This window comes from Phocoena phocoena, chromosome 8, assembly GCF_963924675.1.
Source record: "Phocoena phocoena chromosome 8, mPhoPho1.1, whole genome shotgun sequence".
In the NCBI taxonomy this organism is placed as follows: Eukaryota; Metazoa; Chordata; class Mammalia; order Artiodactyla; family Phocoenidae; genus Phocoena; species Phocoena phocoena.
In genome coordinates this window covers 22,558,552-22,580,900 of record NC_089226.1, presented here as the reverse complement: position 1 = coordinate 22,580,900, position 22,349 = coordinate 22,558,552, and the positions used below count along the sequence as shown (strand labels likewise).

Below are 22,349 nucleotides of genomic sequence, written 5' to 3'. Positions count from 1 at the left end.
GGAGCTATTTTTAAACTTTCATCAATAAACTATCTGTTAGGGGCTTCCCTGGTGGCGCAGTGGTTGAGAGTCCGCCTGCCGATGCAGGGGACACGGGTTCGTGCCCCAGTCCGGGAAGATCCCACATGCCGCAGAGCGGCTGGGCCTGTGAGCCATGGCCGCTGAGCCTGCGCGTCCGGAGCCTGTGCTCCGCAACGGGAGAGGCCACAACAGTGAGAGGCCGGCATACCGCGCAAAAAATAAAATAAAATAAAATAAACTATCTGTTAAAGCCTACAGAAGGAAAAAGAATTCTATTTACATAACACTTTATAATTTAAACAGCACTTTCTTAATTCCCCAACAATACTATTAGGTGGTATTATTCCTTTTTTCAAAGGGAGCGATCTGAGGCTCAGAAAGACCCAAAGACACATAGCAAGTAAATGCCTAAACCAATATTTAAATCCCAAATCTTCTAGGTGTCATGCCTACTCCTCATTATTTGCCAGTCCACTAAATACACAAAAAACCCCAATCAATTATGATCTATCTTATAGTTAGCCTATGGTTATCTTATAGGGTTTAGAATATACGTAATTGTCAACTTATCTAAAGCAAAACATGCCAGTGGCTTATACAAAATCTAAGCAAATCAGAATCTTTTGTTAGCAACAGGCTCTATGTAACTTTTATGGTTTTACTTTTAGGTTTCCTTTTAAAAGAAGAAATAAACATTTTAGGCTTATTTCCACACTTTGTTATTTCCACACTTGTCTCGTTGGTTTGCTTTCCAGAAGGTATAATATACTTAATTTTACAAAGGTTTTTTTAAGTTTCCATTATTTGAACTTATTTTACTGGCACTCATTAGCAAACAAAATTTTACTGTTGATTTTGGATACATTACAACACACTTTTGGTAGTGGCTGCACAATACTGATCATTTATTTACTGTACTAAATACTGCAACCTCCAAATTGTCTATTTTTACACTGGTATTTCATTTGTCATGATGGGTATTCCTCTGAATACAGAAAATGGTCCATGTGGTCTATGGTTTTCATAATTCTTTGTTATTCTACTTACTGCTTTAAAATACATTCGAATAAAAAGATATAAGTTCCTTGCAGTGAGTGCACACATACCACAGTGAGGGGATTTGAAAACGTAATTAACCAACACCTTTGTGCTCAGAGAATAAACACTCTGAAATTGCGGAACCGATTTCGTCCATGCTTTTGTCTGAATTTTTCTTTTCCCCTAACAGAACCCAGGTTCCCTACCAGCTGCTCCTGATTCTTCATCTGGTCGGCAGCCTGTTTTGCTATAGCAGATTTGGCCTCTTCAGCAGCTCGACGCTCCTTTTCAAGCCTTTCTGCTTCTTCTTTTGCTCGTTTTCGTTCCTGGTCCAGTTCTAGAGCTTTTCGAGTCTGTTCTTCTAGTTCTGTCAAATATATGTATCCCCCCAAAACAATGATTAATTCTAATTTTCTCATTATCAAAAGAAGTCAAAATAGTAGCAAGGAATCTAATCTGTACAGTTTCTTAAAATTAGCACATATGCAAATGAACATTACCTTGTTTTTAACTTGGCAAAAACCTAATAACTTTTAAAACTCTATTACACAATTCAAAAATGCAAAGAAATGAAAATTCTCTGTAATTCAAGTTATGTCATAAAGCTAGAAGCACATCCTTTATTTTATTTTTAAAAAAATACTCTCCATGGGCTTCCCTGGTGGCGCAGTGTGGTTGAGAGTCCGCCTGCTGATTCAGGGGACACAGGTTTGTGCCCCGATCCGGGAAGATCCCACATGCCGCGGAGCGGCTGGGCCCGTGAGCCACGGTCGCTGAGCCTGCGTGTCCGGAGCCTGTGCTCCGCAATGGGAGAGGCCACAACAGTGAGAAGCCCGCGTATCGCGCAAAAAAAAAAAAAAAAAAAAAAAAAAAAACTCTCCAAAAGGGAACCCTCCTACACTGCTGGTGGGACTGTAAGTTGGTACAGCCACTAAGGGGAACAGTATGGAGGTTCCTTAAAAAACTAAAAAATAGAACTACTATATGACCCAGCAATCCCAGTCCTGCGGATATACCCAAAGAAAACCATAATTCAAAAAGATATATTACCCCAATGTTCACTGCAGCACTATTTACAACAGCCAGGACATGGAAGCAACCTAAGTGTCCATTGACAGATGAATGGTAAAGATGTGATACCTATATACAATGGAATATACAATGGTACCTATATACTCAGCCATAAAAGAGAACAAAATAACGCCATTTGCAGCAACTGAGTGAAGTAAGTCAGACAGAGAAAGACAAATATCATATGATATTGCTTATATGTGTAATCTAAACAAAGGTACAAATGAACTTATTTACAAAACAGAAGCAGAGTCACAGATGTAGAAAACAAACTTATGTTTACCAGGGGATGGGGCGGGGCGAGGAGAAGGGATAAACTGGGAGATTGGGACTGACACATACACAATACTATATATTAAATCGAAAACTAATAAGAACCTGCTGTATAGCACAGGGACCTCTACTCAATACTCTGTAATGGCCTATATGGGAAAAGAATCTTTAAAAAAAAGGGGATATATGTATATGTATAACTGATTTGCTTTGCTGAACACCTGAAACTAATACAACATTGTAAATCAACTATACACCAATGAAAAATTTTTAAAAAACCTCTTTGAAGTTTTTACCTAAACAAACTGCCATCTGTTTCAAAAGTCTATAAAATAACACACTTTAAAATTTAAATAAGTTTTTACTTACCTAAACTAAGTATTAGGTAAGTAAACCCAAGACATTAAGACTGAATACTTACTGACTCAAACAGGAATTTTGATGGGAATTATATGAATTACTGAAAATTTAGAGTTATTAGTACATATCCATTCCTCAAGCATGAAGACAAGTAAGTAATATTTGGAGATAAATGAGGTGAATTTTAATCCATAAATGTACAGATCATAAAGTTAATTCTCTTTTCTTATTCTAATGAGTTGAGAAAGGAAAATATTACTAGCACAAAGCCAAAAGATTTGAAATCAATTTGAAAGTACTAATTTTAAGTATTATTCTGACAATCTTTGTTCAATAGCAAGGACATCTGTGACAGAAGACAAGAGAATGTCATCTATTAAGATGGGTGCAATGTTCTACAAAGAATGACTCTCCCTTTCTGTATACTTTAGAAAAAAGGAAAAACTGAAAATCTGTATGTCAAAAGATTTGAAAGCTAACTGTAATGTACAAGTCACCTTACTGTTCTCCATTTTGTTGTTCTTGGTCAGAACTAATTTAAGTAACTGCAGTTACGACTTGGGAGGTTTTGAGAAGACTGGGAAGAAAAATGACTTTAAACTCTAGATAAAATGTAAAACTTCTACGTGACTATTTGGCTATAAAGATGAAATGTGTATAATGAAGGATGTTACTGAAGCTAAATTCTAGGATTATTCATTTTAGTATATGTCTTCTAAAACTTGGACATCAGAGCTAGCCCATCTAACTTTTTTAATGATCATTCTTTCCATCTGGCTGACTAATACATAAAATAAAGCTCACAAAGTTCACAGCTGTATCCTCCTTCTAAACAAGCAAACAAATAATAAGAAAAGTTTACAAATGAAAACGCCTTATTTTCTCTCATAATAAAAATTCTTTCTGTACTATGAGCCAATAAAGAAAAATAAGCCTGGGTTACAAAGTTAAATTTCAAAATATTCTTTATTTTCTAACAGTTTTTTTGTACTAAGTATTAATTTGAGGAATAGTAGACAGAGCAATGGTTGTTTTGTGGTATATTAAGAATTACACAAAACTCTAATTTTTTTTAATGTTGAAAATGAACTGAAAGCTTCAAATCTACTCTAGTCTCTAGTCTAGAAAGGAAGGTTTTGAAGTGCCATATATCCCACAATGATCTCTTTCTTTCCTCTCCAGTTAACTATGATTGGCAAACTATGGCTCAGTGACCAAACCCAACCCAATGCCGTATTTTTGTAAATAAAGTTTTACTGGAACACAATCTCATTTGTTTAGGTATTGCACATGACTGCTTTCATGCTGCAATGGGAGAGCTGATAGCTGTAGCAGACCATGTGGCCTGCAAAGCCTGAAATATTTACTATCCAGCCTTTTAAGAAAAAGTTTGTGAACCCACAAATTAGAATATTTCAGGAGTTCCCTGGAGGTCCCGTGGTTAGAACTCGGGACTTTCACTGCTGTGGCCTTGGGTTGAATCCCTGGTCAGGGGAACTAAGACGGAACTAAGACCCCTCAAGATCCGTGGCATGGCCAAAAAATATATATATATTTATATGAAACAAACATCCCTCCAGACCTTGGATCCAGTTAGAAGCCCTTGAGGAGAAGGATTAGATGAGAAATGTGAATAGTATCAATGTTTTGCCTATCTGGGTCAAAAAAAGCAAGAACCTACAATTTTTGAGGTCTGGCATGTGAGAAGAGAGTACGAAAGAAATCTGGCTTCTTTTAGAATCTCAGTTCTTTCAGGACAAAGGTGAAAGGTTACAAGAATAAATTGTTTCTCTCATTAACAGTACACAGTATATTGATGTAGATGGTTATGGAAGTTAATTAAGTGTAGACCAGGGAAGTTATTCTAAGTTCAAGCTAATAAAATTTGTGAAAGCTTCCCTTTCTCAATCAGGTTTGAACACAAGCATCACTTGATTTTGACAGGTCTAAGACTTGGCAAGCCAAATCAACTCTTATGTCACCCCCAAGGGCAAAGATTGGAAGCTATAAAAATTGTAACAGTATTAGTAAAAAAAAAAAAATAATAAAAAAAAATCTCAGAAGATTATAGATTTTTTTCTTCCTCTTTCCAGTCTAGGGCAATAGTTTATTTTTACCCTGGGAAAAGAACTATTACAAAAAAAAAAAAAAAAAAAAAAAAGCAAATAAAAGTTCTATTATCAAAATTCTTAGAAATCATAGAATTAAGAATATGATTACAAATTACTTACTGAAAAAGCAATTTTAGAATACCTGTACTACATCTAAGCAATGGTAACTGAAAACAGCAAGGTGCAAAAGGATATATGTACCTTTTGTTTAAGAAAGAAGTGGAAGTGGAGAATCTGAGCCAGATTAAAACCCTGTAAGGCCTCAGGCATTGAAAAATTATATCTAGAGCCTTAGTCCCAGCAATCAAACTAAAAACAATACAAAGTCATAAAAAGATATAAGGAAGGCCAAAAATGTTTTGCTTTTTCTAATGACCATTTTGGTACTTTTAAAAAACATTACTCAAAATGAAGATTTTACATATTTATTTATATAAAAATCTATGTTTATATAAATGTACTTATTTATATAAATATATTTATATATTACTTTTTTTTTCTGCCCCTGCTTGGCAGATGACAGAAACATGTGCGTAGACAGACTGCGTATTGGGTAATGCAGCCTGGGAGATGATTAGGAAATGGTCAATCCTACTACTTTCTCTACAGTGTACATATGCTGAAGAATTTACAGATCTGCCCAAGACAAATGTACTTGGGGTTTTACACTAACATAAGCTCATGGAAATCAAGCAGAAGAGAGGGGCAGTTCATATGTATCTGAATAGAACCAGTTAATGAGTCTCATTCATGGCTATTCTTATTCTGTACCCATTTAGAGTCAAAGCACTTGGGTCACTGCTTATTTTCTTATTTGATATATTCCCTCACTTCCATGTCTGCCTGTCCATTAAGTAAATAGCACATGTTTCTCATATGCCAGTGTTTCTCAAATGGTTTCTATCAGAATCTCCTGGCTGACTTGTTAAACTAGATTGTTGGGTACCACCCCTACGGGTTCTGATTCAATAGATGTGGGATGGAGCCAGAGAATTTACTTTTCTAACAAGTTTATAGGGGATCTTCTGGTTGCTGTTCCAGGCAGTACAATCTAATATGCCAATTTTCCACAGCCAAACAATTAGAAAATAATTGAGACAATAAATTAATTTTTAAATTCACTGAAGTAGGCACAAGGAAAAATTTTGTAAAAGTAGGATACGTTCATTATGAAGGGATAACCAGAGTAATTGGGGTGGGCGGTCTTGCTTTTGAATAAAATCTGAGATTATTGCCAACAAAAAAAAGAGAAAGAAGTGGAAAGAAAAACATATCTTTGTGTGTATATCATGTATTTGCTTATTTTATATGCAAAAGAAACAGGTATATAATATTCCCAGTAGAGTGGAATAGTGGCAGAGCCTGTAGTATTCTATCAGGCTAAGAAAACAGAGATTTAGACTTTGGGGCTGCCAAAGCATCCAAGGCTTGAAAGGACAAGATCCTGAAAAGGAGTAAACAGAAAAGTCTCAAAATCTATGTGTATTTCCCCTCAAGACATTTGCCAACTCCTAAAATGCACACATAAGGAAACAAGCAAAAAGCAGCTGTAAGAGGGTAAAGAGGTGACCAGACAGATTAACACTCTTTGCAGCTTGGGAGTCAAAGGTTGGAGTTCAAGGCCCTCTAAGACAGAAGGGCCCCAGTAAATATGCAGTCTTCTGGATGACACCCCCAAAGGGCTAGACTAGCAATGGGAAAACCAGAAAGAGACCAACGTTAACAAAGCCTGAAACCCAGCTCAACTCTATCCAGGTGATCTGCACATATTCTGACTGCCAAAAGCAAATTAAATCCTCTCTAAAGGAAAATAACACCATCCAAAGTCTCTATAACTTTTCATATACAATGTTGGGCATTCAATCAAAATTACCAGGTATACCAGACAGGACCAAATGAGCCCCTGACCCCCTCCCCCCACCCCAAAAAGGGAATACAGACTATAGAATAGGCCCATAGATTATCCAGACATTGGAGTTTGCAAGCAAGGTCATTAAAATAACTATGATTGACACTGCTCATCTAGGAGAGGTGGAAAAAAAGCAAAGCATGGGGAAAGAATCAACGGCCAGAGGAACACTGACAATAATGTAGAAACAGACGTTCAGGAGTCCTACAAACCCTCTGCAGAGATGCCAAGGGCCAGAGTCCCCTTTATAATTATAAAAGTTCAATTTATCAATCTTTTCCTTATGGTTATGAACACATTCTCTCCTTTACTACCTTCTAGAAACTTCATTCTACCTTTAACATTTAGGTTCACAATCCACAGGCCCTCTATAAAGAAAAACCAGCTAAAAATTCAGGAGCTCTTTGACAAGGGACCCAAATACACTACTAATTTTATTTTAGCAAAACAGTAAGCCAGTGCACTAGAATCATGCATTGAAGGAAAAAAAAAAAAGCCCCCTCCCCACCTCAAAAAAGATAAAACATTTCTAACCACCAAATAAACAGCAATACTGCAAATGTGAAGAGCATGTGAAGCTCCTCCTGTGGCTGAGAATGAAAGCTTAAAGGAAGAAAATCTGAAAAGACCAGACTTGGGCAGCGGTGGGAAACCCAACAGAAAAGCTGTATTATAAATGCCAACTTAGAAGATAAATCAGAGTTACAGATCTTGTCATCACATTGAGAAACTGTTATCACATCCTCAATCCACAGAGGTTTGCAGCAAAGACATTTCAACAGCTGATCTTCCTCTCCTGGATTTTCCATCCCCAGAACTTCCTCTCCAGGAGCTCTCTATTAAGAAAAGGATTGTGAATAAGTAGAAAAGGAAGCTACCAGAGATGGGAAGAAAGGAAAAGTATAGTTAATACAGCAAACAAAGAGAAAACTACCAACCCAGGGATGATCCAGGAGGTGCATCACCTAGCAATACCATGGGAGGAGAGGGTTTATTCTGTGAAATATGCAGAATATTCAGTCTGTTGACTTAAATGGATAAGTCCAGTCTTGGCAGATATTAAACTCTTCTGGAGACTTTGTTCTGTTATAAACTAAATGGCTCTCTGTATTAACTTCATCAAGTAATTATTTTCCTTTTCTCAATTTCAGGATTATAATTTATGAAAGTATATAATGTGTAACAATTAACAACTAATACCATAAAAGATTAAAGATAAAAGATAAAGTTAAGTAACATGGGAGCCCAAGAGTTGCCTTGTCTTTGAAACATGCTTCCTACCATTTTATTATATACCTATGACTTATTTATGACACGTCAGTTAAAAATCTTTTTAGGTACAACTAGTAACTGAACACTGTGGCATTGGCAATAGGATAGACAAATAGATAAGTGGAACAGAAAAGAGTCTAGAAACAGATGCATACATACAGACTTCTGGATTTGTGACAAAGATGATGCTATGTATGGTACAAAGTCTTTGCAATAAATGGGTCTGGGTCAGTTAGAAATATGTACGGGAAAAAACAAACCTTGACTCTTATAAAAATCATTTACATATGGACTGTGGACCTAAATGGGAAAGGTAAAACAAAGTTTCTAGGAGGTAGTAAACAATAATACATTCACAACCATAAAGAGTGATAAAGAGTGATAAATGGAGATTAAAGTTAAGACTGTCTTTTCATTAAATGACACCATTAAGAGAGTAAAAAGGTAAACCACGGAGAGATGTTTTTACAATACATGTAAAGAACTACTACAGATCAATAAGAAAAAGAAGAAAATCCAATTTTTTTTTTGAATGGGCAAAATAAGTGAAAAGGCACTTCACAGACAGCTATAAGCATTTGCTAAGGTGCTCAAAATCATCAGTCATCAAGAAAATGCACTGTACTCATTGTATCCACCAGAATGGCTAAACAAACAAAACAAAAAAGAAACCCTGATAATAATGAGTGGTGAATGTAATGATGAAGATGTAGAGCAGTGGTAGGAATGAAATTTGATACAACCACTTTGGGAAACTGGTGGCTGTATCTACTATAGCTCTATACAGCTGTGATCCCGAAATTCCGCTCCTAGATGTGTACATCCCACAAACTAGTAGGTATGTACACCAAGTGCTATGTTCAAGAATGCTCATAGCAGCCTTATTTTATAATAGCCCCAAACTGGAAATATTACAAATGTCCATCACCAGTAGAATGCATAAACTGAGGTAAATACATGCAATAGAATATTACACAACAATGTGAAAAAACAAACTACAGCTACCTGCATAAGTTTGAGCAAAAAGAGGCCAAAAGTACACATGAATTCATTTCTATGTAGTTCAAACATAGGCAAGATGATTCTAAGGCATTACACTGAAAGCACAAGCAATAAAAGCCAAAATAAATAAATAGATAGGACTTCATCCAAATTTAAAACCAAATTTAACACCATCAACAAAGTGAAAAGACTACCCATGGAACAGGGGAAAATACTTGCATATCATATATCTGATATATGATAAGGGATTTACACACAAATATTAAAAAAAACTCTTATACGTCAACAACAAAAAAAAACATGATTGAAAATTGGGCAGAAAATTTGAAAATACATTTTTCCAAAGAAGATACATAAATGGCCAATAAGGATATGGAAAGATACTCAACATCAATAGCCATTAGGAAAATGCAAATCAAAACCACAATGAGATACCACTTCGCACCCATTATCATGACTATAACCCAAAAGATAAATATTAACAAGTGTTGGTGAGGATGTGGAGAAAACATGCCTTGCTGGTATGAATGTTAAATGACATATAATTGTTTTAGAAATCAGATGCACATGTCCTCAAAAAGTTAAACATATGACCCAGCAATTCCACTCCCAGGCTTATACCCAAAAGAAATGAAAACGTACAGATACACAATAACTTGTACACAAATGTTCATAGCAGCATATTCACAACGGCCAACAGTGGACACAACTGATGAAAAAGTAAAATGTAGCATTATACGCATAAAGTCCTTGATACATGCTAAAACGTGATGGACCCTGAAAACATTATGCTCAGCGCAAGTCACAACAGATCACATTTTGCATGACTGTATTCACATGAAATGTCCAGAAGGCAAGTCTATAGAGATAAAAAGTAAATTAGTAGCTGCCTAAGGCTGAGGGAGGGAGAACTGGGAATAACTGGGAGCGACTGCTAACAGGTATGCGACTTCTTTCTGGGGTGATGAAATTGTTCTAAAACTGTGATGGCGGCTGCACAACTATGCAAACATACTAAAAGCTATTAAATTGTACACTTCAAATGGCTGTGTGGTATGTAAGTTATATCACAACAGAGCTATTAGAAAAAAAGGTAAGACTAAACCTCATGATGATATAAATCAGAATGATATACATCTGGGGTGAAAAAATGACTGCAAAGGGACACAAGGTGGGGTTCCCTGAGGGCAGGTAATGTTCTCTATCCTGTTCTGGGTAGTTACAAAAATAAATTCACTTTGTAAAAATTCATTGAGCCTTACACTTAAGAGGTATGCACATTATTATACCTATGAAAAAATTTCAACAACAAAAAACTTTAATATAACTTTATATATCAAAAAATCTCAAAAAGCTAAATTAGGGATTATTTACCTCCATTTTAGAAATTAGGAACATAAGGAAATCTAGAGGCTAAAATGACTTCCTTATGGTCATAAGTTAATGACAGAATTAAAGCTTGGCTCCTGTTTGTAAACAATGCATACCTAAACCCCCTCCTACTTACTATTACTACTTTTATCACATTATCCTGTTTATCTCCTTCACAGCACTTCGAACTACATAAGATGATTTTTATTATCTGTTAATTTTATTACTCTGTCTTTCCTCAATAAACTGTAAGCTACATGAGAGTAGGAAACTTATCTGTTCAATACTATATCCCCAATACCTGGAACAATGCCTAGAACAGTACTGGGTGTACTTATTAAGTACTAAGTGTTTAACAAGTATCCAGAATGAATGAAATCACTATACCCCCAACTCTTTCCTGTGGTTTGTCTTTGTGAAGGTGGAAATTCACTTTGATTTTTGTTGCAATAGTGACTAAATGCAAGTTTGGCTGTATTGTATCTCAAATATAGTCACCAATATATCTTAAAGATGGTTAAAAGAATGATAAAGGAAGCTAAATAATTTAACAATGATGAATTATGGCAATGCAAAATGTCAGAATGGTTCTATTTAATGATTTATGACATTTCAAATAATGACTTCAATAAAATTTTTTTCAAGAAAATGACAATAATGAAGTATGTAAGTTTCTTTTCACAAACACTTATGGTTTTATCTACTAAATATCATGATTTAGATGACCAGAGTTACTGCATTTGAATGAGAATTTAGCATAAATTACAAGACAACCGTGCAGAGTTTAGGACGGCCTGGAAAAGCTGTATTATTAGAAAAACAAAACAAAACAAACAAAAAAACAAACTGGATGTCCTTTGCCTTAGGATGACTGATTTGAAACTGTCTTGACAGGCATGCTCTATATTCTTTCTTATGTTTTATCTTCCTTATATTCTTTGGTGCTTCTTTACTTGAGTACTTTTCTGTATGTAAATCATTAATATTTTTATTATACATCCTAAATAAATAAGATTGAAAGATTTAGTAAATAGCTATTCTCTAAGAAAATGTATTATGTAAATGAAAAAGTACTATCCTTCAATCTTCTCTTTAAAATCAGAGCACTATCATACATTTCTTTAAACTTTCCTTTTTTTAAAAAAAATTATTTTATTTATTTATTTTTGGCCACACTGGGTCTTCGTTGCTACGCACGGGCTTTCTCTAGCTCCGTTGAGTGGGGGGCTACTCTTCGTTGCAGTGTGCGGGCTTCTCATTGCGGTAGCTTCTCTTGCTGCAGAGCACAGGCTCTAAGTACGTGGGCTTCAGTAGCTGCAGCATGCAGGCTCAGTAGTTGTGGCTCACGGGCTCTAGAGCACGGGCTCAGTAGTTGTGGTGCACGGGCTTAGTTGCTCCACGGCATGTGGGATCTTCCCGGACCAGGGCTCGAACCCATGTCCCCTGCATTGGCAGGCAGATTCTTAACCACTGCGCCACCAGGGAAGCCCTAAACTTTCCTTTTTTAAAAAACACACTTTAGTATACTCCAGATTTTTTTTTTTACACTATTCTTCCTCTAAGAGTATTGCTCATACTCTTCACATGGTGCTTAGTACATGTTACCTCACTTTATTAATATTTTTAATGTATACATCTCATTTCTGTCAAGCACACAGGCTTCACTCCCATGCATGCTATATATCTGTCTTTCAAAAACACAGCACAAAGTAGGCGCATCACAAATGTCTGCTTTTTTAACTGATGAAAAAGCACCTAGAGTGGGAGAAACAGCATCAAGTTGGAATTCAGGAAACAAGTTCTACCCTTGTGTTATGGTTTGCAAATAAGTCTCTTTACTACCTCTGGGCTTTAAACTAAATACTTTCTAGGTCTTTTCTAGCTCTGAGAAATGAGGCTTCTAATGAGTCAGAATAAAATCCAGGTTTTTTTTTTTTTTCTATTTCTTCTCTTAGAAATATTATTTCCAATCATCTTGCAATTGGAATGATCAGTTTGTGGATTTATAACAGTCTTTGTGACTTCCTCCTCTAGCTACCCATCTGCAAGTTATTCTACCCACTGCTCAAAAGCATCCCCCCACCACGGTAGGCTAATGTAAGGAATGAAAATAAACCTTAACTAAGATCATTAGCTATTTCCAACAGAAGTGAATGGCTGGTCCTACTAGTTGTCAGAAAAGCAGGTATTAATTTAATTTTATAAATAATGTAGATTTTCATGTTATCCCCTAGATCTTACTGCTTAGGAAGGCACATAACATCCTATTTTACTCAATATCTTTTTTCTTGTGTTCTCCCCACTATTTCTTGTTTGAAATTAGTATATTCTAGAGTTACTTTATATAAACCACACTCTCTAAATCCAATGTATCCTTTCTATATATACACTGTAGCATTTTGGTTACCTACTGCCTAGGTCATAGGTTCTTCCAAACATGTTACCGAAAACAAACAAACAAAACACTTCTACTATGTGTTGTGCATTTTTTTAATATACTGAAATTAAATTTAGAGACAGTTCCAGAAGAGTTTAAATAGTCAGAATAGCTTAAAATGCTTTTAATTACCTAGACGCCTTGAAGTTCTTACATATCCATAAAATGCTTTTGTTTAAGTACCAGAGAGTATTGAAAACGTGTTTTTGTTTATGGAACCCTGAATAGTGATAGGAATAAATTACTACATACAGGCATTCATAATATATAAGGGTACACATAAAAATACTTAAGTGCTTAAGTAAATGAAAGACAAAGAATATATGAGCCTTGTATAGTTGAATGTGCCTTAAACGTGTTTATGATGTAATTCCACCAAGTATTAAATTGGCAATTAAATGTAATTATTCTAGATAAGACAAATAAGATTTAACAGTAGTAAGAAATACTATTAGCTGATGACAGAGCAACAATTTTGAATCCAGTGTCAAAAAGAAACTTTTACCTTTCTGGGCTTTCAATGTCTGTTCTTCAATTTGCCTCAGACGTTCCATTAGCTCTTCCTTTTCACGTTCTATTCTTTCCTTTTCCTTTTCTGCTATTTCTCTTTTCTTCTTTTCATTCTCTAATTGCGCCCTTAAAAGGAATTACAATTGTGCTTTTACAAATTAATATATGCAAATATTCATATGAAGCCTAAGTACTAGCTGTGAATCAACTAAGAAACTACAGCATAAATATTTTAACAGTCCTCATTATACTCAGATTTGTTCAAAACTCATATAGTTAAGAATATAGGACTACACTGTTACATACACAATTGTGAGGTTGCAAAAAGTTTAGTCAATGACTGTTTAAAATGAACTCTTGACAGTAAATTACATGTCAGCACAAAAGGAGTTAACTGCACAGCTGCTATACCCAAGGACATGCCTTCTTTAGATTAGCAGGAGCCCTCCACTGGGGGAAGTAACAAAGGCTTGAAGGGAGTAAACAAGGCTGTTTCACTTTAAACAGCAAAATAACCTGGGAGGGCAACAATTTTCGACCATTAACAATTAATTAATAGAAGTTTAATTTCTAAGGTAGTACCAACTTATGCTTAGATATAAGATGACAAACCAGTTTAATCTCCTTTGACAAATCCCTTAGAATGACAGTACATATCTAAATATAGCCAAATTCACTCATCAAACATCTACCAAGGGCCTACTGTGGGTCGGACTCTATGTTGAGGGCCAGAAGTATAATGATGAATAAGAGACCCTATGTTAATTATCAGATAATACTGTCTACTTTAATGGGAATAATTTTCTCTCATTAAAAAAAAAATCGATTATGACTTCATCTGACACTTATGTGAATATACCTAAATATTTCTAAAAGACAGTGCTGCCATTTGATGTCAATTCTGAATTTCAGGCCCAAACCATGTAGTTTCTCAACCTGCAGTCTCTGATAAGCTTACCAGCAAAGTTTTATTATCAATTCCTTACTCAATAAATCTAAACTTAAAAATTCCTACAGCTCCTAGTACCTATATGCCTCCAACATGAAAAGAGAATCAACCCAGTTTTGGGATAAACAGGTATAGTTGTGGCAAGTTGGCAAGAGATAGACCCTTAAGTGTAAGGGTGATCATACCTCTCCAGCTGGTTTTAATAAATCCTCACAGCATTTAATAATCTAGGGCTTGGAGTTCATTTATGTGAGAGGAGCTCCACCTCTGTTCTAGAATTCCCTACAAGGTACTTTCTCAACAGCCAGGAGTCAGTAACTAAGCACCCCTCTGCCGCCAAGACTTGGACTCACTCTGCAGCACATTCACCTCTTTCTTCCTATCCTATTCAACCTGTAAGAGTATACACAGGTAAAGAGACATAAGAAGTTGGGAGCCCCCACCCCTCTAGAAGACAGGGGTGCTTGAGGTTTAAGGAAATGTTTGAGTTTCCCAACTTCCATGAGCAAAGCAAGGGCCTGGTGGCCTCCGCAGAGGCTGCTGACCTTTCTGTATTCTTTAGAAAGCTGAAAAGGCAGGCTTGTCTGTGAAAGCAAGAGCACAGTACTTTTCAAGGAATTGCTAAGTATAGCCAAGAGCTACTTTTTTCTGTGCCAGGCTGCTACTCTAAGATGTTGAATAGCCTACCCCCAACATTCCCCAGCCTCTGCTCAATCAAATCCAGTGTTGCCACTGTTCTCCAAGACAGTTACCTTCCTCCCTCCCTCCCTGAGGCCCTGAGACACTTTATGAGGACTTACACCACAAAACAGATCTCAAGACCAAAGGCTGTAATAATATTCCATGAACTCAGAACCTTTCAGGTACAGCTCTGGCACACAGATGGCCCCTTCCGGAGATAGGCACTGGTGTTATTTAGCTTTTCCCTATTGATGTTTCATTTGTTCATCCTCAAGGACAGAGGTAAAGGAGATATGGAAGCAGGAAATAAGACAGAAGGTAACAAGCAAGTTGGGGGGAAAATTTAGTCTTTGTACTGAAAAAGGGAATAAATGTATAGCCAATATTTAACTTGACTATAATATTTAAAGCATTTTGCAAAGTTTACTCTGCTGTGCTCTTATGAGGCTTGTATCTCATATTTTTTTTTTTCTTTTTGCGGTACACAGGCCTCTCACTGTTGTGGCCTCTCCTGTTGCGGAGCACAGGCTCTGGACGTGCAGGCTCAGTGACCATGGCTCACGGGCCCAGCCGCTCCGTGGCATGTGGGATCTTCCTGGACCAGAACACAAACCCACGTCCCCTGCATCGGCAGGCAGACTCTCAACCACTGCGCCACCAGGGAAGCCCGTGTCTCATATCTTAATAAGAATTCTCACCTGGCTACAGCCATCACCAACTAATCCCATTCAATTAATATAAATGCCTTTGGCTCTCCACATTTCTTAGTGATACCTAGTTTTTGCAGGCCTGTCTTGTCTCCTTTATGAAACTGAAAAAGCTTGCTTCTCCCCTAAACCTTGTTGGAGGAACAAACTGGTCCATTCACAGGCCACTAGGCATGCCGTGCATATCCTTATCTTCACACATTTGCTTAGGTTAGCTTCATCTTCTGAAAATATCTTACCCCTGTCTCTCTCAAAATGAAGTCCCACTTTCCCCATGAAGCAAGCCTCTTGTGATTACTCTAAACCACAGATGTAAATATTTTTACTTAGAGTTTGGATTTGGAAACACTCATTTGACCAAGCTGTTCTATTTTAAGAAATAAATAACACATTAATAAACTATCAATTCTCTGTACTAATATGCCAAAAGTATTTTAAAATATACTACTTTTTAAAGAATATCAGATGGCCTCAATTACATTTTTCTTAAAGTGAAGATTAAAACATATTCAGACTAACTTCTCAAACTAACTTCTATTCAGACTATGTATTAATAATATTAAGAATTATTTACAGCTACTATTTATTAAAAACATCAGGTACTTTGCTAAATGTTTCTATACTGACACTAGTATTTCTCACAAAAACTCCTGAAAGTAGGACTATTATTTTCATAGTAAGGGCAAGAGAACAGTGGGTCAGAAGTTACTTTTTCAACAAGTGTCAGAAGAGAATTCAAACCCAGATTTATTTAATTCCAAAGCCTGTATTCTTTGCATGACACCAGCTGAGTCCTAGTGATACAGGCAGCCAGCCATGACACAGAATATCCCATAGCTAACCTACAACTGACATGTAGGTATCTGGCTCTAAACTGTAAACTCAATTCAATTTGGATGTAAGTAACTTAAGAACGCAGACTACAGGGACCAATAACCCATGGAAAATAAGATCATTTTCACTATAAGAAAAAAAGTTATCAGAGTTATGGGGAGAGAATATGGCCACATATGCCAACGTACTGTAGGGAAAGAGGCCTCTTGCTGCCCCTTCCCAGCTACTGTTCTTGCCCAAGAGATTCCAGCAGCACAGGCAGCATACCTCTGAGCATTCCCCCAAGTATGTCTGCTGGCTACTTTGTCATTGGGCTTGACCAAAATTGTTTCCACAAACACAGCTGTCATTTCTCTCTGACCTGTAAAGCAGGGAATAAATGAAGACTCGGAATGCCATTTCTGAAACACTGCCAATCCCTATGTGGCTGGACTAATAAAAAACATCCTCTAGGCATTCAAATGAATTAAACAATTACTGAATTCCTACTCTGTACAAAGCAGTCAATAAATGCTTGCTAATGAAATGCTGGAACCTTTCATGGAATCCAAGAAAGGAACCATGGGGTTGTTACTGTTTAAAAAAAAAAGAAAAAAAAAAGAAAGAAACAAAATCTTCCACTTTCATCTAGGCCTTAGAGTAACTAAAATATAGCACCATCACCAAATGGTGTTTATTAATTATACTACACTCCTCTCTATGTGTGAGAAACAAAAGACAAATAGACAAATATATTTATGTTAAGAATGTAAATAATACATCAACATCATAGACAAGTAGATTGGTCAGGACATATTACAGCTTGATGAGTATGAGATATAATTTCTCATTTAACTCAGATAGGAGACCTTAGAGGGGTGGGAAGGGAAGCAAGGAAGAAAGGGAGGGGGAGGGGGAGGGGGAGGGGAAGAGAGAGAACGAGAGAAAGAAAAAGTTTTGCCTTGGAGAGAGAGGGAAAGGCTATGCTGGATAAGAAAAGAGAGAAAGTAAAGCCCAATACAGAACTATTTTAAAAAATAGGTAAGGGCTTCCCTGGTGGCGCAGTGGTTGAGAGTCCGCCTGCCGATGCAGGGGACACAGGTTCGTGCCCCGGTCCGGGAGGATCCCACATGCCGCGGAGCGGCTGGGCCCGTGAGCCATGCCCGCTGGGCTTGTGCGTCCGGAGCCTGTGCTCCACAACGGGAGAGGCCACAACAGTGAGAGGCCCGCGCACAGAAAAAAAAAAAAAAAAAAAAAAAATAGGTAAGACTAGAACTGCAATGTGATTCTAAGCTACATGAGAGCAGTGAAAAATGATAGAGCCCAAAGTAACATTCCAACTTAGCATCTTTAATGGTGGGGTCAGGAATTACTGGAAAGTTTCATGCCTGTATAAAAAATGTTTTGTGAAGCAGTAAACTTCTCTAAGGCAGACAAATTGAGGGGAGCAATGTGAATTACTAAAATATCTGAAATACACAGAACATTTAAGAAAAAAATATATCTAATACAAACACTAAAAGTATAGGTAGCAAAATTATATCTGGCAGAGGGCCAATTTACTTGCTGAATTCAAATCATGTTATTGTCAACATGACATATGTTTTAATATATATATGGTTAGGGGTCATCAGTTTTTTTTTCTTTAGGACCTACTCTATTCTTAGATTATTGTGTTATTCTCCAAAGATTTCCTCAATAGAGGTTAACTTTAATTTGGTCTCTAAATTTTTTCAAATAAAGCATAAAGTCTAAATTAATATAGAATCAGATTTAGGAATTATGTTGCTGGACCCAGTAATGTGGTTCCAGGGTCGACAAGGATTTTATTCAGTATTTTTACATTTCAAAAATCTCAATTTAATATATTTAACACCTTTTTCAAAAGTCTAAGTGAACCATGGTTAAAAATATCAGTGTCATTGGTAGGGAGTGCTATTGTTATTCAGCTCTGTATAGTAACTGTTCACTTCAGTTCTACAATGTCATTGACACTGTTTCAAAGCAAATACTCAGCACATTCTTACCCTGAAAAATTAATACACACAAATCACAAGCAAAACAAACTTGAAAATTTCAAACTACTACATCCATACCACAGTCTGTCAGTAAAAAGCAAGCACGATAAAAGAAAAGCACATCTATAGAGTCATGAAAAGTCATTTTCTCAGAAATATTTGTCAAAGATTTCTAACTTGAAAATTATACATACTCATTTTAAAAGAGGATAATGATAATACATCCTGCCATTCAATTTTTTAAAAAAAATTATTTATTTGGCTGTGCTGGGTGGTAGTTGCAGCACACAGGAGATTTCCTTGAAGTATGCAGGATCTAGTTCCCCAACCAGGGGTCGAACCCTGGCCCCCTGCATTGGGAGCAGGGAGTCCCAACCACTGGACCACCAGGGAAGTCCCTGTCATTCAATTTTAATAACAATGAATCTAATGTAAAAATGTCAATTTAGAGTGTGTCAAAGAAACTGATGAGGATTCTTAACTTTTAGATAACCTATTCCTATCAATTAAAAATGAAAGGCTATAAATTCCATACCTTTCCAACTGCTTCTGATGTTTCTCCTCCCTAGCCTGAGCCTTCATCTGTTGTACCTCAATAGTATCAGGCTTCCTTCTTCGCATGTATAGTTCATGGTTTCCCATGCATAAGGCCAAAATCCGCTTATTGATTCTCAGACGAGGTGCATAAAAAACAAAATCCTAAACATAAAGGAGCCCAAATTTAAAATCTTCATGAAGGACAGTCACTCTCACAATAACCTGTACTAAATTTCAACCTGTGCTATGACTTCTAATGTCATATTCCATATAGTTTAGAAATCATAAAATTTCTTCACTCCTCATGTATATGCCATACTTTCACATAACTGGTTTCTCACCTTTTCATTCCCTACCAGTTTTGTGGAGAAGCTAATGTTCTTACCATCTCAGTGCATTAAATGTCATTTATTCTTTTTTCTTCTCCAAAGAAACTATGAGCATCAGTTCCTTCAGAGGAGGATTTTTTGTTTGTTTTGCCTTTTGCCATTATCTCAAAACTGGACCTTTGTTCAAGGCTGTTAAGCTTTTTAACCTAGAAATGTTCTCCATATCTTTGTCTTTCCAATAACTGAGTTAAAATACTGGAGTATACTTGACACTAGAAGAATCAAAAAATCTATTTAAATATAAAGATTTCTTAAGTTCAAGGTTTCAAGTTATGGAAATACAAAGTTCATAATGCAAAGCTCTATAAACAAGTTAATTTAGAGTAGGGCAACTTCTACTAATTCTAGCCACCAACATGTTTTTGTAAAATAGGAATGCTGATTGTTTTCAACCACCTCCTAATAAATATTACCTACCTTATAGTTAAATCTCAGTTAAAATAAAACTCTAGTAATTTACATGTTGTAAAAAGATTAAAACCTTGTATTCTTAATGTTAGTTCATCATTGGGAAAGTTAAACTATGAAAAGAGAATATTCCTCAGAAGCAATTCAATAAATGAACAATGCCATTCTTCAAGTGGTATCATAGCAAAGTGGCAGAAATTTAGAGTTAATACATAAAATAAAAGAATTTTACTTACAGGAGCCTTTTTGTCAATCGGCTTTATAACAAATTTTTTGTCATTAAATGAAATATTTCTGATTTCACTCCAGGGAAAACCAATTTTAGGTGTTAACCTTAAAAAATGAAAGCATTCCTTAAGATGAATGTATTCTCATTATAAAAAGAAACTGAACCATTCCAGTTAAGTCCAAAGTCCCCTTTGTCCATAATCCCCAATCCCAATCCCTCCCATCCGGAGCTAACCCCTCTTTCACATTCCCCATCTTTATCTGTAGTCATAACTATAATAGGTATTCTTACAGAAACTCATTCAAAAATTTTCCAAAGGAAGAAAAAGGAGAAAAGATTTCATCCACAAAAATTACTCTTGAAGTCATTTTTGCTTTTCATTCAAAATTTTCTCTTCTGAATGATATAGCATTTTAACTTGCTTTGTAATATATGAAAAAATATATCAGAGTAAAATTAGTAAAATCCTCTCTTTTGGAGTTATTCTATTTGCTTAGGAATGTGTATTTTATTAGATACTTGTAAATAATGAAAATAAAATTCTGGAGCCAACCCAGCATAAAAAGAAACATCTTAGGAGAAGGCATTACTGGCACAGACTTGGACGCTTATGTGATATGGTAAATTAAAGAAAGGAATAAAGCAATTGTAGCTATCATTACTGAAAAGTGCTCTAAGAGCCTGACATATATATTCCTGGTCAATTTCAAAGTAAAATTACACTGTTTATTATGCATGATACAGGAAGAATATTCTACTTCACTGATGTCTAAAAATATTCAAAACAATTCCTATAAATGTTCAAAGAAAAGTGTTACAAAATACAATAAATTATACACCTATTCATTGTCTCACTGCTCCTGATGTATACATTTCAATTTCAACCTACATGCCAGGCATAACATTTATGGAATCACTCTTTATCTATGCAAGAACAAATTTTAATTAAGTTACTAGACATAACTCAGAAGACATCAAGAAGCACACTTCAAATAAAAGTCAATCATTCTATTTAAAAAAAAAAATACACTCGAGAACTCTGAAACTGCAAGATGTTGAGAAAACAGATATATGTTATCTGAGAGCCTATGTGGCACTAATGAATCTTTTAATTTGGGAGGGAAAAAAGCAGTTAAGAGTAATTTAGCCTAAAAAGAACTTTACAAACATAAGAGCAAAGCCATATAGAGCAACGAATAATGACTAGTTCACTATGCAACTAATTTACTTACTTGTCATCATGTTCATAAATATTCAGACCCAAAGCATCAACACCTAGCCACAATTCAGTTCCCTTTTTATTTTTTATTTCAAAATAGTTGACTCCATACATTTCTAGATCCTGTGCAATCTTCAGGTATTCCATCATAGAATCTTCCCTATTGAAATAAAGCTAATTTTAATATATATATAAGTAAAAGTAATACCAAACAAATTACAAAAACACTCTGGATTAAAATTTAGTGCTTTGTATTTATTTATATAAGTCAAATAATCTGTTGGGGATAATCTAATGTGATAATAAATGTTATGGAAAAAAAACTTTAATTTGAGAAAAAATACTAAGAAAATAACCACCCAAATACCTTAGCATTCCTCTATGTTCTTCATGCCAGTTCTGTATTCTTTCTTCCCACTGTTCTTTTGTCAGTTTGTGTTGTTCCAAAACACTGCAAGGAAAAAAAAAAATCTATGAAAATGCCTCTAAGATTCAAATATTCTTTTTAAAAGTCTAGAATCATTCAGTACCTTAACTGTGGTGGTCACACAAAGCTATACACGTGATAAAACTGCACAGAATTAACAAATATATACATACACACAAATGACTGCAGTAACACTGATGAAACCTGAATGGGGTCAGTGGATTGCATCAATGTCAACATCCTAGTTATGATACTGTACTAAAGTCATGCAAGATGTTACCATTACGGAAGGCTGGGAGAAGGATACTCAAGACACAGACCTCACTATCGTTTTTTACCACTGTGTGTGAATCTACAACTATCTCAAAATAAAAAGATTCTATGATCCTGAAACTATTTTACATAATATATGCTTTTAAGATAGTTATATGGCTAGTTTATGGGAATTCAAATGTTTGAAATGAGTAAAATATTGGGCCAAAAAAAGGGAAAATGACATCCTCATGATTAATAAAAAAAATTAGACAAGAACAGACTGAAAATCAGAATTCTTGGGTCTTAATTCTTCTATGACTCTATGTATTTACTTTCTTTGCT

General features: G+C 35.7%; 1 protein-coding gene across 2 annotated transcripts in view; it reads right to left on the bottom strand.

Moving 5' to 3' along the window:
* The window catches only part of RDX (radixin), a 99,804-nt gene that overhangs the window by 31,049 nt on the left and 46,406 nt on the right, over positions 1–22,349 (bottom strand). For both annotated transcript variants that reach the window (XM_065882373.1, XM_065882372.1), the window contains exons 6-11: positions 21,693–21,776; positions 21,339–21,485; positions 20,114–20,210; positions 19,079–19,242; positions 13,371–13,501; positions 1,266–1,426 (exon numbers count right to left, since the gene is read on the bottom strand). In XM_065882373.1, coding sequence (XP_065738445.1) covers positions 1,266–1,426; positions 13,371–13,501; positions 19,079–19,242; positions 20,114–20,210; positions 21,339–21,485; positions 21,693–21,776 — 784 coding nt within the window. The remainder of the gene's footprint in view (positions 1–1,265; positions 1,427–13,370; positions 13,502–19,078; positions 19,243–20,113; positions 20,211–21,338; positions 21,486–21,692; positions 21,777–22,349) is intronic.